This window comes from Elephas maximus, chromosome 20, assembly GCF_024166365.1.
Source record: "Elephas maximus indicus isolate mEleMax1 chromosome 20, mEleMax1 primary haplotype, whole genome shotgun sequence".
NCBI lineage: Eukaryota > Metazoa > Chordata > Mammalia > Proboscidea > Elephantidae > Elephas > Elephas maximus.
In genome coordinates this window covers 58,059,685-58,077,622 of record NC_064838.1, presented here as the reverse complement: position 1 = coordinate 58,077,622, position 17,938 = coordinate 58,059,685, and the positions used below count along the sequence as shown (strand labels likewise).

General features: G+C 47.5%; 2 protein-coding genes across 3 annotated transcripts in view; one reads left to right on the top strand and one right to left on the bottom strand.

Annotated features, from left to right (window-relative positions):
• Positions 1–16,296, top strand: part of CHDH (choline dehydrogenase) — a 36,660-nt gene extending 20,364 nt beyond the window's left edge. The window contains exons 1-8 of one of the 2 annotated variants that reach the window (XM_049862940.1): positions 6,235–6,311; positions 8,466–9,208; positions 9,930–10,081; positions 10,954–11,083; positions 12,019–12,153; positions 14,354–14,496; positions 15,041–15,143; positions 15,878–16,296. In XM_049862940.1, coding sequence (XP_049718897.1) covers positions 8,524–9,208; positions 9,930–10,081; positions 10,954–11,083; positions 12,019–12,153; positions 14,354–14,496; positions 15,041–15,143; positions 15,878–16,296 — 1,767 coding nt within the window. In that variant the 5' untranslated portion in view covers positions 6,235–6,311; positions 8,466–8,523. Of the gene's footprint in view, positions 1–6,234; positions 6,312–8,465; positions 9,209–9,929; positions 10,082–10,953; positions 11,084–12,018; positions 12,154–14,353; positions 14,497–15,040; positions 15,144–15,877 lie in introns of those variants that run through there. The other variant, XM_049862938.1, reaches the window with a different exon arrangement.
• Positions 2,354–2,861, bottom strand: LOC126064193 (60S ribosomal protein L32-like). The gene has a single exon (XM_049862945.1). The coding sequence runs from the start codon at positions 2,808–2,810 to the stop codon at positions 2,403–2,405; it is 408 nt and encodes a 135-aa protein (XP_049718902.1). The 5' UTR covers positions 2,811–2,861; the 3' UTR covers positions 2,354–2,402.
• Positions 16,297–17,938: the final 1,642 nt, after the last annotated feature.

The window sequence follows — 17,938 nt, the reverse complement described above, 5'->3', positions numbered from 1 at the left end:
TTGTGATTTTGGTTTTGTAGTGCGATAGATCGCTTTTGGATGGCCCTTCTCGCCCTGGTCTTGTAAGTCCCACCCAAGTGACTGGGTGGGACTGTGCAAATAAGGTAACTGTGGCCCACAGTGGGGATTGGTCAGTTTTGCCATTCTGTTGGGCTTAAAATGAGCCATACCTAGGCAGGAAAAGAGGATCTCACCATCACCAAAGAACAAGAGCCAGGAGCGGAACATGTCCTTTGGACCTGGGATCCCTGGGCTGAGACCCTCCTAGACCTGAGAGACAGAGAGAAAGCTGTAACACTGGAGACAGCAAGACAGCGAGAAGCAGCGGTGGAGAAACGGCAGCAGCAGAGGCAGTAGAACCAGAAGACTGGCAGGCGACTGTGTGGTGGGCTTCCTTGACCACGGAACGAGAAAGCTGAATACCTTTGGGTAGGAGGCTTGCTGGCAGAGTAGGGCGCCTCCAGGCACTTGGTGGAGCTAAGCTTGCTGACCCTGAACTGAAACTCAATACTCATTAAGTGGTAATCTCCCCCAGTTCAGCCCCTGGTAACAGTAGTAAACTTTCATTTCATGTCTGTTCATTTGCCTATTCTAGATATTTCATATAAGTGGAATAATACAGTGTTTGTCTTTTTGTGTCTGACTTATTTCACTTAGAATGTTGTCTAAGTTCATCCATATTAGAGCTTGCATCAGAACTCCATTTCTCTTTATGGCTTAATATTCCCTTGTAGGTATATACCACATTTTGCTTACCCATTCATCTGTTGGACACTTGGGTTGTTTCCACCTTTTGGCTATTGTGAGTAATGCATAAATGAACACTGATGTACAAGTATCTCTTTGAGTCCCTGCTTTCAGTTCTTTTGGGCATATACCTAGGAGTGGAATTGCTGGTTCATATGATAGTTTGAGGAACCATCGTTAAATTGTTTTCACATGGGTACACCATTTTACCTTTCCATGAGCAAAGGATGAGGCTTCCAATTTCTCTGCATTATTGTTATTGTCTGTTTTTCTCATAATAACCATCCTAGTGGCGGTGAAGTGGTAGCTCATTGTAGTTTTGATTTGCATTTCCCTTGGTGCAGGGATTAAGTGCTTTGCCTCTAATGAAAGGTCAGCAGTTCAAACCCAACAGCCACTCCTTGGGAGAAAAATGTGGCAGTCCACTCCCTTCCATAAAGATTACACCCTTGGGAACCTTATGGGTGAAGTTCTACTCTGTCCTAGAGGGTTGTTATGAGACGGAATTGACTCAGCAGCAGTGAGTAATGGCTAATGACATCGATCATCTTTTCATGCATTTATCGGCCATTTGTATATCTTCTTTGGAGACATGTGCATTCAATTCCTTTGCCCATTTTTTGATTGGGTTATTTGTGCTTTTCTTGTTCGAGTTGTAGGAATTCTTTATATATTCTGGATATTAAACCTTTATCAGATATATAGTTCCCCCACAATTTCTCCCATCGTGTAGGTTGTCTCTTCACTTTCTTGATAAAGCCCTTTGATGCATGCAAGTTTTTAACTTTGATGCAGTCTATTTTGTCTTTTGTTGCTGGTATTTTTGGTGTTGTATCTAAGCATCTATTGTATAAAACAAGGTCCTAAAGCTTACTCGTATGTTTTCTTCTAAGAATTTTATGCTTTTAGTTCTTACATTTAGGGTATTGATCCATTTTGAGTCAATGTTTGTATATGGTGTGAGTATGGGCCCAAATTCATTGTCTTGCTTGTGGAAATCCAGTTGTCCCATAGCATTTGTTGAAAAGACTATTCTTTCCCTACTGAATAGACTTGATACTGTTGTCAAATATCAATTGACCATGTTGTTGTTGTGTGCTGTTGAGTCGATTCTGACTCATAGCAACCCTATAGGACAGATTAGAACTGCCCCACAAGGTTTCCAAGGAGCAGCTGGTGGATTCGAACTGTGACTTTTTGGTTAGCAGCCTGAGCTCTTAACCACCATGCCACCAGGGCTCCTAATTGACCATAGATGTATGAATTTATTTCTGGATTCTCAATTCTATTCCATTGGTCTGTGTACCTACTATTATACCAGTAACAAGCTGTTCTGATTACTGTAGCTGTATAGTCTGTTTTAAAGTCAGTACGTGTGAGCCCTCCTACTTTGTTCTTCTCTTTCAACAATGCTTTAGCTATTTGGGGCCTCTTGCCATGCCACATAAAGTTGAGGATTGGTTTTTCTATTTCTGTAAAGACGGCTATTGGAATTTTGACTGGTATTGCATTGAATCTATACATTGCTTTAGGTAGTATTGCCGTCTTAACAGTATTAAGTCTTCTGATCCATGAACATAGGATGTCTTTTCATTTTTTTTTTGCAGGGTTTTTATGGTTTTATTTAGCACAAATAAAACTTGCAAATGAGCTGTCTATTCATTTTCTTCGCTGCGCAGCCTGGCGTTGGGATTGGTGACTCTGATGGCCAGCTGGGCTGCTCTTTCCACGATGGCTTTGCGGTTCTTGGAGGAAACATTGTGCGCAATCTCAGCACAGTAAGATTTGTTGCACATCAGCAGCACTTCCAGCTCCTTGACATTGTGGACCAGGAACTTCCGGAAGCCGCTGGGCAGCATGTGCTTTGTTTTCTTGTTGCTCCCATAACCAATGTTGGGCATCAAGATCTGGCCCTTAAATCTTCTCCGCACCCTGTTGTCGATGCCTCTGGGCTTGCGCCATTTACGCTTAATTTTGACATAACGGTCTGACTGGTGCTGGATGAACTTCTTCGTTCTCTTTTTGACGATCTTGGGCTTCACCAGGGGTCTGAGGGCAGCCATGATGCCGGCAGGAGATGGCTGCCACCTCCGTAGGCAGCGCCGAGGAAGAGAGAAGGGTCTTTTCATTTTTTTAGGTCTTCTTTAGTTTCTTTCGGTGGCATAGTGGTTAAGTGCTATGACTGCAAACCAAGAGTTCGGTAGTTCAAATCCGCCAGGCGCTCCTTGGGAACTCTATGGGGCAGTTCTACTCTTTCCTATAGGGTCGCTATGAGTCAGAATTGACTCAACGGCAGTGGGTTTTAGTTTTCAGTTACAAGTCTTTAACCTACCTGATTAAATTTATTCCTGGGTATTTTATTCTTTAGGTGCTATTGTAAATGAAGCTGTTTTAATAATTTCCCTTTCAGATTGTACATTGCTAGTGTCTACAAACACAACTGTTTTTTTTGTTGTTGCTGTTGTTATCTTGTACTCTGCAATGTAGCCAAATTCATATATTAGCTTTAGAAGCTTTTTTGTGGATTCTTTGGAATTTTCTATATATACAGGATAATGTCATCTGTAAATAGTTTTACTCCCTCCCTTACAATTTGGATACATTTTATTTCTTGCCTAATTGCTCTAGCTAGGAGATATCTTTTTAGTATTAATTTCTAAGTCAGTTATTTTGTGGTAAGAGAACATACTTGGTATCATTTTATTCCTTTCATATTTGCTTACGTTTGTATTAAGGCCTAGAATAAGGCCTGTCTTGGTGAATGATGTATGTGCACTTGCAAAGAGCATTTATCCTGTTGTTTGGGTGGAGTGTTCAATAAGTGTTAATTAGGTCAGTTAGCTCATAATGTTGTTCAGGTATTCAGTATCCTTAGTGATTTTTTGCATACTTATTCATCGGTTACTGAGAGGGGAGTGTTGAAGTCTCCAAGTGTAATTGTAGATTTATCTACAGTAACCAAAACAAAAAATCAAACCCATTGCTGTCAATTCTGACTCATAATGACCCTACAGGACAAAGTAAAACTGCCCATAGCTTTCCAAGGAGCAGCTGGTAGATATGAACTGCCGACCTTTTGGTTAACAGCTGTGCTCTTAACCACTATGCCACCAGGGCTCCACTTATCTGCAGTAGCTCCCCCTGCCCCATCTGTGGTTTCAGTTACACACAGTCAACTGCAGTCCGAAAATGTTAACTGAGTAGCGTGATGAAATCTCACACTTTGACACTCTGTCAACCATATTCACATAACTTTTATTACAGTATATTGGTATAATTGTTGTATTTTATTATTATTGTTGTTAATCTTACTGTGCCTAATTTATAAATTAAGCTTTATTATACATATGTATGTATAGGACAAAACATAATTTATATAGGGTTTGATATTATCCACAGTTTCAGGCATCCACGGGGGGTCTGGGAACGTATCTCCCACAGATAAGGGAGGACTCCTGCATTTCTCCTTTCACTTCTATCAATTTTTGCTTCATGAATTCTCAAGCTCTGTTATTAGGCACAGACATATTTAGAATTATGTCTTCATGATAAATTAACCCCTTTGTCATTTTGAATTGTCTCTCAAAATTGATAACATCCCTTGTTCTGAAGTCTTAGATGTCTGATATTAATATAAACACCCCAACTCTCTTTTGTTTAGCGTTTATGTGGTGCATTTTTTTCCATTCTCTTACTTTTACCTTTTTTTTTTTTTTTGGTAGCCAACATATATGTAAGTCTTGCTTTTTCAAATCTCATCTGACAATCTCTGTCTTTTAATGAGTATTTAGACTATTTACATTTAGTGTATTTATTGATACAATTGGATTTAAATCTGCCAACCTGCTATATGTTCTCTGTCATCTCTTCTTAGTTTCTTCTACCTCTTTTGATTATTTTCTATCTATTGGCTTATTAGCTACAACCATTTGTTTTATTTTGCATAGTGCTTAAGAGCTATGTCTGCTAACCAGTCAGCAGTTCAAATCCACCAGGTGCTCCTTGGGAACTCCATGGGGCAGTTCTACTCTGTCCTGTAGGGTCACTATGAGTTGGAATGGACTCGAAGGCAGTGGGTTTGGTTTTACGAGGGCTTACAATATAGATCTTTGATTTTTTCACAGTATACCTTTGAGTAATATACCACTTCATGTATTGTGTGCAAAATCTTAAAGTATACTTCTATTTCCAACTTTTGTGCTATTGTTATACATTTTAATGTTACATATATTTAAAGCCTATAATGTATTTTACTTTAGACTATCAATTATAAAGAAATAAAAAATAGGGAAAAAAAAAAAGTCTTATGTTTACCTACAGTGGTAAGCTAAATAATGACTCCCCGTAATGTCCATGTCCTAATCCCCAGACCCTATGAATACGTTACATTATATGGAAAATAAAGATTTTGCAGATGTAATAAAGTTAAGGATCTTGAGATGGGGAGAATATCCTGGTTTATCCGGGTGGACCCAATGATGTAATCACAAATGTCCTTATAAGAGGGAGGTAGAGGGAGACACTATGGCAGAAGTAGGAGATGTGATGACAGAGCAAGAGGTTGGAGTGATGCAAGGAAAAGGTCATGAGCCAAGGAATGCAGGGAGCCTACAAAAGCTAGAGAAGGCAAGAAAACTAGACCCCCAGAAGGCACCAGCCCTGCTGATGCCTTAATGTTAGCTCAGTGAAAGTGATTTTGGACTTCTGGTCTCCAGAACTAAAAGAATAGATTTGTGTTGTTTTAAGCCACCAAGTTTGTGAAATCTGTTACAGCAGCCAGAGGAAACTAATACACCTACAACTTTTACTGTTTCCATTGCTTCTCATTTCTTTGTATAGATTGAAGTTTCCATCTGGTATTACATTCTTTTGTCTGAACAACTTTATTTTCAGTGCAGATCTGTTGGCAATAAATTCTCTTAACTTTTCTGTGAAAACGTCTTTACTTCTCCTTCATTTTTGAAAGATATATTCACTGAGTACAGAGAATTCTAGGCTTACAGGTTTTTGTTTTTTTGTTTTTTCCTCCTTTCAGTACTTTAAAGTCAGCAGACCGTTATCTTCTGGATTGCATGCTTCCTGACAGGAAGTTTGCTATCACTTATATGTGTCTGTATTTCTTTTTTTTGTCTGGCTGCCATCATGATTTTCTCTTTATCTTGGGGTTTTAGCACTTTGACTATGTGTACCAAGATGTACTTCTCTTTGTATTAATCCAGCCTGAGATGCTCCATGCTTCTTGAATCTGTGATGTTTTATCTTGCATCACACTGGAAAATTCTCAGCAATTCTCTCTTAAAATTGTCTTCTCCCCTGTTCTTTCTTCCACTGGGACTCCAATTATGTATACTTTAAATAGTTTGATATTGTCCCATAGCTTCTGGTTGACTGATCTGTGTTCTTGGTGCATCTCTATCATCTCCTCCCTCTCTTTTTTCTCTTTATATTTCAGTTTGGATAATTTCTGTAAAAATGGCTTGGGAGCAAGGTCTGACTCCTCCAACTTCACAAGGGGGAAGGAGAACCAAGATCAACACCACAAGGCTGACTCCCACGAGGTTGAGGTCAGACAAGCCTGCTTTCTCAGCTTTCTCTACCAATTCTGACACCAACCATCCCTCCCACAGCACTCTCTACTGGGTTCAATAATTCACTGCAATGGCTACACAGAACTCACAGACCATACACTTATGGGGTTTATTAGGGAAGTAATAGTTACAGTTCAGGCTCAAGAACACTCAGGATACAGCCCTTCCATCAGGATAGCCTCCCCACACTGTGCTCACAAGCATGCCTCTCCTGGTCCCTCAGGCTCTGCTCAAATGCACTCAGCTTTCTCTCTCTGCCGGCCAGGAAGCCTACTGTGCCTTCTCCTGCTGGTCTCTCCTTCCTTGGTGGTGGTGGGCTCTTCCTCCTCTGCTCTGGAATTGGCTCTCTTTTAAGGCAAAACTGACCAATCCCCTGGAGTGACCCTGTCATACAGCCCTGCCCAGTCACCTGGCTGGGAGTTACAAGACCATGGCTAGAAAGGCCACACAAAAGTAATCAGTTGCACTGCATCTCTGTTGACCTAATGGTCAGTTTCACTGATTCTTTTCTCTGCTGTATCCCATCTGCTGACAGGTTAGTGAAATGAATTATTCATCTCCAATACTGAATTTAATCTTGCATTTCTGTTTGAGTTTTTTTGTTCCCAGCTTTTTGCCAAAATTGCCTATCTGTTCAACATGTTGTCTGCCAGTTCCACTAGATCTTTTGAAATATTAATCTTGATTATGTTAAAGTATTTGCTGGTTCTATATGTGGTTCTGTACTATACATGGGTAGGTTACTTCTTGGTCTGGTTCTCTTGGCTGATTTATCTGTTGACAGTGATTCATTTATTTTTCTTGTTTTTGTGTGTCTTCTAATTTTTTATTGAATGCTGGATCTTGAGTGTAACAAGATAGTAGAGACTGAGGTGAATAGTTTTTATGCCTGGGAAAGGGCATGTCTTTTATCCTGCTGGGGCATTGTTGTGGGGCATTGAGTCAGTCTATTCAGGAGTTCAGTGGAGTTTGAGTTTTGCTGTTGGTACGGTTTCTTTAGTGCACCACAGGCTTTAAATTCCCCAGTGGTGTGCTGCTGTGACCTGTGCTTAGTTTAGGGCCTGGAGTGATGAACGGCTTTTCTCAGTGTTCCTCCACCAGACTCGGTTTCAGAAGGCTCTGCCACCTCTTTCTCCTGTGCTTGTGCCATAGGGAAGGGGTTCTTCCTCCCCACTCTCACCCTGCCTCAAGTAGTAGGCTGCTGCTGTTCCTTGTTAATTTGTACAGGACTCATGCAGACATGAGATTTATCAGAGTTTTCTTGGGGATTCTCAGTTCTGTTTTGGCCTCAGTCTTAGGCCCCATGTGTCTAAGCCTCATGAGTGGGGCTTTTCCAGATGTTCTTGTATCAGTGGGGTCTTGGTGGGATTCCCTGGTTCTTTTCCACTTCTGTGCACTGAGCATATTGGGATTCATTTGAACCTTATTGGGAAAGGACCCTCCAAGAGCTCTTGGCGTATTTTGTTAAACCGTAGCATTTTACAGAGTGTGCTTTGAAGATTGTAGCTCTGACCCCATTCCTTAAAATTTCTCTAGTACTCCCATAGCCCTCAGGTCAAAGCCTTTGATTTCTGCAGTCTCCTGTCTCTTACCCCAACATTCCTTCAGTTCCTTATTCAAGTCCTATCCATCTTCCCTGCCCCTAGCCCATCAGTTCCTCCAGGGCAGATGTCTTGTTCTCTGTGTTGCCAGAGATGAAAACAGCACATGGTAGGTGCTCAGCAACTGCCTTGAATGGATAAGTGGGTGAGTGAGTGCAAATGCCCTGCCTTCTTTCTCTGCCTGGAAAGCCCTGCCCTGCCCTCCCTGTAGGTTGACTCTTGCCCAGGTTGACGCATAGATGTCATAGGGAAGCCTTTTCAGGGACCCTCAAGTTTGAGGAGGAGCCTCTTTCCTACTTCCCCTGCCCTGGGCTTATCTGTCTGGTGAAGATCTTACATTACTGAAACTCCTGCTTAATAACTCTGCCTCCTTCTAGTTCCCCAGGGCAGGGAGCACACAGGCAGCCCTTGGTTGGCGCTTGCAAGCCTGCAGCAGACCTGTGTTGCACCAGCAGGACTGCCCTAGCTCTGGGCTGATTCTGTATGTTATGCTGAGTTCAGGTTTTTAAAGCCCTTTTTCCTGTTTTAGGAAAAGTGTTATCATTCCATTACCCTCATTGGACATAAGAGGACTTGGGGCTGGAAACATGTGGTGTGTCCTGCGAGGCTGGAGGCGAGGATGCCCACATCAAGCCCTGGCACAGGGAGTCCGGACTCTGGCCAGTGTGGGCTCCAGGAGTAGGGATGAGTACAGCTATGTGGTGGTGGGTGCTGGCTCGGCAGGCTGTGTGCTGGCTGGACGGCTCTCAGAGGACCCAAAGGAGCGTGTGCTGCTGCTGGAGGCAGGGCCCAAGGACGTGTACGCAGGTAGCAAGCGGCTCCTGTGGAAGATACACATGCCCGCAGCCCTTGTGGCCAACCTGTGCGACGACAGGTACAACTGGTGCTACCACACAGAGCCACAGCCGGGCCTGGACAGCCGTGTGCTATACTGGCCACGTGGCCGAGTCTGGGGCGGCTCCTCATCACTCAATGCCATGGTCTATATCCGTGGGCATGCTGAGGACTACAACCGCTGGCACCGCCAAGGCGCTGTGGACTGGGACTACGCGCACTGCCTGCCCTACTTCCGCAAGGCACAGGGCCACGAGCTGGGTGCCAGCAGGTACCGTGGCGGTGAAGGCCCCCTGCGTGTGACCCGGGGCAGGAGCAACCACCCACTGCACCAGGCCTTCCTGGAGGCGGCACAGCAGGCCGGCTACCCATTCACTGAGGACATGAACGGCTTCCAGCAGGAAGGCTTCGGCTGGATGGACATGACCATCCATGAAGGTAGCGTATGCCCCCTCCCCTTCCCGCCCAGATCTCCCTGGTTCCATCCCTCACAGTCAGTAGGTGTGGACAAAACGGTACTGGTATCAGGTGGAAGGGACGTGATGTATTGTACCCCACAGGCCACAGAACACAACCCCAAGTCAACGAGAATGCCTTGGGGTGGTGACACCTTGGAGCCCCCGGCCCCTGCTGGTGTGGATAATACAGAGCCCACTTTGTGGCCAAAGAGCCCAAAGTCCTCCAGAGGCCTGTAGATGGGGAAAATGAGGCACAGTGCAGTAGCAAGGACCACACAGCCCTCTTTCTCCAGGTCCCTGGTTTCTCTTTTCCTTACTCGAGACCTGTCCCTGTTACAGATGGGGAAACTGAGGCACAGAGCAGTGAAGGGCCATGCTCCCAGCAGGACAGAGGCAAGGCCAGGGTCAACTCAGGACTCTTACTGCCTCCTCCAGGTTTTCACCCCCTTTTATCAGCTGCTTCTGGCCTCCTCCACGTGATCCTGTCGAGGATGAAGTATGTTTTCCTACTTGCATCCAGGTGACCCCAGACAGATATGGATTGCAGTCGGGCAGGGTCTTTCAGTCTCACTTTGAAGCCAGGGTTTGCATGGTTGGGGAAAGTCAAGCTCCCTCTTTTTCCAGCCCCCTTTCTCCTTCTGCCCCAGATATCAGGGGAACAGGGAGTGGGCTGCGCCTAATCTCTTTGCTCTGTCCTGCAGGCAAGCGCTGGAGTACGGCCTGCGCCTACCTGCACCCAGCACTGAGCCGCCCCAACCTGAAGGCGGAGGTCCAGACGCTTGTGAATAGAGTGCTGTTTGAAGGCACCCGTGCAGTGGGTGTGGAGTATGTCAAGAACGGCCAGAACCACAGGGTAAGCAAGTGACAGCTCGGGGGGTGGGGGGTGGCAGCTCAAGACACCAAGAAAGCAGTGGGCGGCGGCCCCAGTGGTCATGCTTGGTGTGGGCAGAAGCCCCACCCTCCTCCCCAGCTGCAGGCTTTCGTCCCCGTCAGCCCTGCGTCTTGTCCCCATGAGGAGTGAGCAGCTGGCAGCAGTGGTGCTGAGCTGTCCCAGGGCCTAGTAGGAGGCAGTGGGCTGCTAGAGATCAGGATGCCCCTGGTCCAGACACCTGCCCATAGTGACCTTGTGAGTCTTTGTCTGCCACTCCCCACCCTAGGGCAGTTCCCCAGTGCCCATCCATACCTCGTCAGGGCCTTGGCCTACAGAAAGCATAGTCTGTGTTATGCTGTTTTCTGCTGAACAGTACGCAGGGACAGTTCTACATCACCACAGGTAGATCGGGCTCTGCCTTATTGAAACCGCTCACTTTCATGCCCGTTTTCATTGGTCTCATTTAGGCTCTGTAATCGTGTTCTGAAGACCAGCTTTACTGTCTCGGCTGTGGCAGGATATATTAAAATATGCACCACACCTTACTTAGGATCACACTCCACAGCTGCATGGGTGGGTTGCTCTCAAATAGCTGTACAGTGAGTGTCCGCGGCCTCAGCCCTGGGACTTGGGAGCCAGGATCTCAGCACCAGTGGTGGCATTCCTGATCACCACTCGGGGTACGTGCTGTCACTGTCCTGCATCACAAGACTGCCTTCTTGTGGTTCTGTCTGTCTGGCTAGAGTTTGTCACTGGTCTGTGAACTGGTGCATGCCTTGTCTTGGGAAGGGCAGTGTGAACATGTGTGTCCCCCTCTGCACCCTGTGACCTGGCCACCTACTCTACCCTCCCAGGCTTATGCCAGCAAGGAGGTGATTCTGAGTGGAGGCGCCATCAACTCACCGCAGCTGCTCATGCTGTCAGGCGTCGGGAACGCTGATGACCTGAAGAAACTGAGCCTCCCTGTGGTGTGCCACCTTCCAGGTGAGCTCCCTTCCTCACTGCTCCACAGAGCACCTCTGCTTAAGAGACTTAGTTGGGCCTGCTAAGTGAAGTGTTTGCTTTTATTTTGTTAGCGTGGGGTGAGGAGCAGACAAGCGTTCTCCCTGGGACTGTTAAATTTTCCCCAAGAGCCTCCCTAGACACTGTGCCCCTGGGGACCCGAGTCTTCGTGTTGTTTCTGTCCTCCCCTCCCCAGCCATCATACCCACTTGGAACAGAGGACCCCCAGTCTGGCTTGGGCGTGTCCCCAGGGCTGCTTTGTGGTGAGGGGGGTCCATACCCCCTCTCCATAGGACTCACCAGCAGCCCTGAGCATTAAAGAGGCCATCTCAATGCTCCAGAGTCTGGTTTTCATGTTGAGACAATTCTTCCAGGCAACAGTCAATTTATAAACTGTCTCTGATGCCCTTGAGGGTGTGGCTCTGGCCCTCTTGAGGGCTGGGCCTTTTTGCTTGTGGGCTCCATCATCAGAGGTCTATGCTAGTCAGTGATGGTGACCAACCCAGTGCCCCAAGCTTAGATGAGCTCACGCAGGGTGCTCACAGCATGGTAGAGCCTGCACCCCCTTCCCCAGACCAGGGGGTGGGGAGGGCTGCTGTCCATCTGCCAACCAGCCAGCTAAGGACTGCTCACAGAGTGGGACCTACTGCAGGGGTGGCCTTGCCTTCACAGCAGGGGTCAACAGAGGACACCAGGATGCTTACAGGTGCTGCCCCGGGAGTGAGTAGCAAGGGCAGGGACTTTGGCAGCATCTGAGACAGGGCCAGATCAGGAAGCACAGGAGCTGAGGCCCAGGGAGTAAGCAGGAGCTGGCTAGATAAGTGTGGGGGAGAGTTTTTCAAAACCAGGGGGATATTAAAAAGCCAGCTAAGCCCCCCAGGGTAGCCATGTTTCCTAACCACCCCCTCCCCTTTCAGGAGTTGGCCAGAACCTCCAAGACCACCTGGAAATATATATTCAGCAGGCGTGTACCCGCCCCATCACCCTCCACTCAGCACAGAAGCCCTTGCGGAAGGTCCAGATTGGCCTGGAGTGGCTCTGGAAGTTCACAGGTATGCAAGCGCCTAGTGAGCGTGGTAGAGAGTCTGTGAGTGGCACAGTCTTCTTCCTGAGGTGCCGAGCAAGGACTCAGTCTTCAGGTTGCTGGGTTCTAAGCTGAGCCTATGCCATTTACCACTGTTCTCTCAGCCTCAGTTTTCCCTTCTGCAAAATGGGGACGCATAGGTCCTGTCCACTGGGTTGGCGTGAGGACTACACATGATAACACGCTGCCCAGGGCCCGGCTCCTCAGGGCTTAGGTGTATTCTTCCTTACAGATGGACGGGATGGCCTTGTGCCTAGAAACCATCTGGGGTCCAAAGAGCCAGGAAAAGGGACACAGAGGGAATGTTCTTGGTGTTGGATTACAGAATCAGGATCCACTGTTCAGCATTTTCAGCTTGTTGTCTAGCTGAATCTCTGAGCACTGCCTTGGTCGGGAAATGGAGCTTTGAAATACTGTTCAGATTCACCACGTATTTCTTGCACACCTACCATGTGCTGTGCACTGTGTTAGGGATGGGAAGAGCCAACAAAGTAAATTCCCTAGGGCTGCCTTAACACAGCACCTTACAAGAACTTTAAGAACAGAAATTGATTGTGTCACAGTCCTGGAGGCCAGAAGTCCAAATTTAGGGTGTCAGCAGGGCCATGCTCTCTGAAGTCTCCAGAGAAGACTCTCTTCTTCCCTCCCAGCTTCTGGTAGCCACGGGCATTTCTCGGTTTGTAGATACACCTTCAGGTGCTGTTCTTCCCCTGTCTCCATTTCTCTGTGTGTCTTCTCCTTCTTCCTATAAAAGGACACCACTCAGATTGGATTAGGACCTACTTCATGCTAACTTAACTAATTATGTCTGCAGAGACACCATTTCCAAACAAGGTCATGTTCACGTGCACCAGGGGTTAGGACTTGAGCATATCTTTTTGGGAGACACAATTCAATCCATAGGAGGGAGTTTATTTTTTAGTGGGAAAAACAGAAACCAAGGACATGAACACAATTTAAAACTTGCTATGTTTTAAGTTCATTGAAATCCAGAATGCTATCTAAATCAGAGGGAAGGGGATCTGAGCAGGAGGAAGACTATGTAAAAAAGCCCTGGAGGTAGGCATATTTGAGGAGCTGGTTTGTTGGTCCAGGGAGGCTGAAGCAAGCAGTGGTGGGAGGCTGTGAGCCCGATGGTGCAGGACTAGCTGTGTGTGAAGAGTGGGCTGCAGGAGGGACCAGAGATGGGCTGGAGACCAACAAGGAGGTGACTGGAGTCACCAACTAAGAGATGACCTGGGTGTGGACCAAGGTAGGGGGGAGATGGTGTTATGGATTGAATTGTGGCCCCCCAAAATGTGTGTCATCTTGGCTAGGCCATGATTCCCAGTATTGTGTGATTATCCACCATTTTGTCATCTGATGATGTTAATGAGGTGGGATAGGTGGAAGTTATGTTAATGGGGCAGGACTCAATCTACAAGATTGGGTCTTAAGTCAATCTCTTTTTAGATATAAAAGAGAGAAGCGAGCAGAGACATGGGGACCTTATACCACCAAGAAACAAGAGCTGGGAGTAAGCGTGTCCTTTGGACCCCTGGTCCCTGTGCTGAGACACTCCTAGATCAGGGGAAGATTGATGACCAGGACGTTGCCCCAGAGCCAACAGAGAGAGAAAGCCTTCCCCCGGAGCTGGGACCCTGAATTTAGACTTTTAGCCTCCTAGACTGTGAGAGAATAAATTTCTCTTTGTTAAAGCCATCTATTTGTGGTATTTGTTATAGCAGCACTAGAGGACTAAGACAGATGGTAATGATGAGTAGATGGATTCAAGGGAGATTTTTAGACTGCAGCTGATGAGACTTTCTGATAGGTCAGATGGTGGGGCGTAGGTGAAGAGGAGGAGGGAGGAGTTGGGGTTGGAGACCCCTGCAGGCTTGCATCCAAGGTCTACAGATGAGGTAGCAGAAGAGTGCAGAGTGGAGAGAGAGATCAAGTTCTGCCAAAATATCTACTGTGTCTGGAGACAGACCACACCCTAAGGGATTTCCCTTTCAATTGGTTGATTATATCACATTAGATTACATTATGGAAAGTAATTATATTACAGTTTACATTAGATTGCACTGTGGAACATCATCTAGACTAGTGTTGGCCAAACAGTGGGAACCAAGTTGACACATAAAATTAACCATCATACTTGTCCTCTTTCCTCTTTTGGTCCTCAGGGGATGGTGCCACCGCCCACCTAGAAACAGGTGGGTTCATCCGGAGCCAGCCTGGGGTCCCCCATCCAGACATCCAGTTCCATTTCCTACCATCCCAAGTGATTGACCATGGGCGGGTCCCCACCCAGCAGGAGGCTTACCAGGTGAGAAGGTGTCTCAGCTCCATGGGGCCCTTCTTTCCCTTAAGGGAAGATGTTCTCTCACTGCACAGGGCCCTCAGGGTGGTGGGCACAGCAGCCTATCACCTGCCCTCCAGCTGCTCAGTGTGTCTGTGTGGGGAGGGGGGCGGTAGAGGGGGAGGCAGAATCTCCCCAGGCAGTGCCGGGAGAGGAAAGCGTGAGTCTGCATGGCACATTGGAAGGTAAGACCCTGGCCTGGCCCAGGTCAGACGTTCAAGGGCTTGAGCAACAGAAATAGACAGACTGCCCCCAGACTGCCAGGACCTGAAAGTTTTAGATGATCCGGTATAAAGCCAAGGTAGAAGGAATAATTCCTTCTCTCCAGGCAATCATGGAGGTGGCTCTTAACCACAAGAAGGGTGGGTAAGTTGCAGATGCTAAAACAGTCATTATCTGCTCTTAACTGATTGGGGATATGGAGTCCCACCCTACAGGAAACCCAGGCCTCTCTAAGCTCCTTAGTCAGTGGGGCTGATGGGGCCACTGCGGTCGTCTTTGGTTCCTCCAGGTGCATGTGGGGACCATGCGGGGCACGAGTGTGGGCTGGCTCAAACTGAGAAGTGCCAACCCCCGGGACCACCCTGTGATCCAACCCAACTACTTGTCCACAGGTAATTCACCAGCCTCCTCCATCTCTCCCGGCCTGGGCTTGCCATTCACTGAGTAAATGGATCCTTCTATGGGGCTCATATTGGTTCCTGGCCCACATTTTCTGAGACACAAGTCGCTCCTGCCCCATCATCCTTAGCTGTAAACTTCCACATGCTGCTAAGTGGTGTCCTGCTCACAGGGGTGACTGCAGAGTATCACTTTACACAGGAGAGAGTTGCAGTTTTCAGAACGATCTACTGAAGGCACAGGGAGGTTTGGCTGTGTGCGTACCAGCTCTGCGTCTAGTTCATGTTATGTCTTTTCCCACCATGGTTCTGAGCATCCTTTAAGAGGGAATTATGTCCCTGGCTTGCCTCTTTGCGTGCAGCAAAAACAAGAGCGCTGCATTGGGCAGTTTTGGCCAGTTGACCTGGCACCTTCAGACCCAGTATGACTCCCCAGCACTCGCAGCCATGCTGTTATACAGATGAGAAGTCAGGCCCTGGTTTACACCGGGGCCTCTGGGGCAGGCTTGTGGCCATCTAGCATGCCGCCTGCTTGAGAATCATGGGGCTCTGCTTAGTAGCAGTCTAACCGCCCACAGGTAGGTAACAAGCACCCTGGCAGCTCTGTCCTCTTTGTCCCTTAACTGTGGCCTCCTGGGCAGCTTCCTGAGCCTCCCCTGCCGCGAGTCTTCCCATGAACCCAGCATGGTGAAAGGAGGCGTCTTACCTGTGTCTTCTGTCCTCGACAGAAACCGACATTAAGGACTTCCGTCTGTGCGTGAAGTTGTCCAGAGAGATTTTTGCACAGAAAGCCCTGGATCCATTCCGGGGGAAAGAGCTCCAGCCAGGGAGCCACGTGCAGTCAGATAAAGAGATAGATGCCTTTGTGCGGGCAAAAGCAGACAGCGCTTACCACCCCTCCTGCACCTGTAAGATGGGCCAGCCCTCCGACTCCTCGGCTGTGGTGGATCCACAGACCAGGGTCCTCGGGGTGGAAAACCTGAGAGTCGTCGATGCCTCCATCATGCCCAGCATGGTCAGCGGCAACCTGAACGCCCCCACAGTCATGATTGCAGAGAAAGCAGCTGACATTATTAAGGGGCAGCCTGCACTCTGGGACAAGGATGTCCCTGTCTACAAGCCCAAGACCCTGGCCACCCAGCGTTAAGGCAGTCCCTGCCTGGAGGATGACCGGAGAAGCCCCCTGCCAAAGGACAAGTCAAGAAGGCTACCACAGCCCTTCCTCCAAATGCTGTTTCCTGTAACCATCTAGAACATTAGGACCCTGGTGGTGCCCCACTCAGGGATGGACAGTTGGATAATTTCTTAGGATCTGAGACCAGTACTGGTCAGTGAATCAAGTTTCCCCGTGTCACTTCCCTGTGGGCCCTTTGGGGGAAGGCGGTGGTCAGGCAGGGCTCCCTCCCCACCTCCAGGGGGGACAGCAGAGGGGAGCGGGTATTCTAAGAGGACAGTGAACTCCTGCAATGTCCCTGTCTCCTAGTCACATGGCATTCTCTAACCCAGGGTCTGGCTGCCTGCTGACTTCCTTCCCAGGCCTTCTTCTTAAGGTGAGCCCCTAAGAGCAAGGTGCTATTGCATAGGCCGGATGCCACCAAGAAGGGGCATAACTAACGTCAGGCTGTAAGCATTTTGTTTTACAGAAGGGAGGGAAGCTGAGGCCAGGGGTCACACAGTTGTAGGCTGGGATTGCATGTAAGTCCTTGGAGTCCCTGTTCAGAGGGGAAACGTGCCTGCTGGAAGAACAGGCCTTCCTTTCCTCTTCACTTCCTGGCTTCACTCTCTGAGTGAGGTGGAACTCGTGCTGGGTCATGTCACCCAGAGGAGCTTTCCACCTGGCTGTCAGGTGCTCTTGTTCTCATTCAACGCGAACAGCCCCAGTGCAAGGATTTCTGGACCTGGTCCAAGGAGAGAAGAGTCTGGAGGGAATGCCACATTGGTTTCACTACTGTTAAGTTTCACGATTTAGGGTTTTAAAAGATCTTCTTGTTACCAGGAAACACAGAAACCCAGAGTTGACCCCACACCTCCATTCTGAAGCAGCCGCCCTCACCCTTGAGCCCAAGAGAGGACTCTTTCCTACCAGCCTTTGGAAATGACCCAGCAGCAGGAGCACCCTCTCAGAGGCAGGGGGCGGGGGCATCCTTATTCTCTGGACACGCATGGGAACAGACCAGGCTGGTGCTGAGACTGGTATGAAAAGCAGTTAAGTGAAACCAGGCACCCTGATCCTGTAAAAATACAATTGAAAGAAAAATAAATGAGCAAAGAGTTGAGTTTTTGAAGAAAAAACACACAAATAGCATTTAAAATAGCTCTTTGATCTTTTGACTTCTTAAAATTCAATAATGTAATCGAGTTACTTATTTTTTAACTAAGATGCCTTATCCAGACTGTTCTTACAAAAGGTAAGGAAAACTAAATGCATTTTAGATCAATTTTTTTCTCAAGATATCCAAATCCACCAGCTATGGATGGGAAGGAGAGAGCTGCCATCTGGCAACTTATCCTGGGCTTGGAATAAAGGAAGGAGAGATGAGGGGTTTCAGGATTCACTGGGATCAGAGTGGAATGAGGTGGCTTGCAAATGCCATGGAGGCCTGACAGCCACAACTTAGGTTTCTGAAAAAACTCCTTCTAGAAGAGTGGAGAAAAGAAAACCATCACATAGCTCCTTCCATTTGAAATTTTAAGCAGCTCTTTTTTAATCTTATCTGTATCTTGCTTTATTTTCTGTTCCAGGGGAGGGTCAAGAAAAAAAATTCTAAATTTGCCAAAAGATTTCTTTC

What these genes read in the sequence shown, in the direction of transcription:
- LOC126064193 (XM_049862945.1), bottom strand. Translation starts at nt 2,810, where the DNA reads ATGGCTGCCCTCAGACCCCTGGTGAAGCCCAAGATCGTCAAAAAGAGA.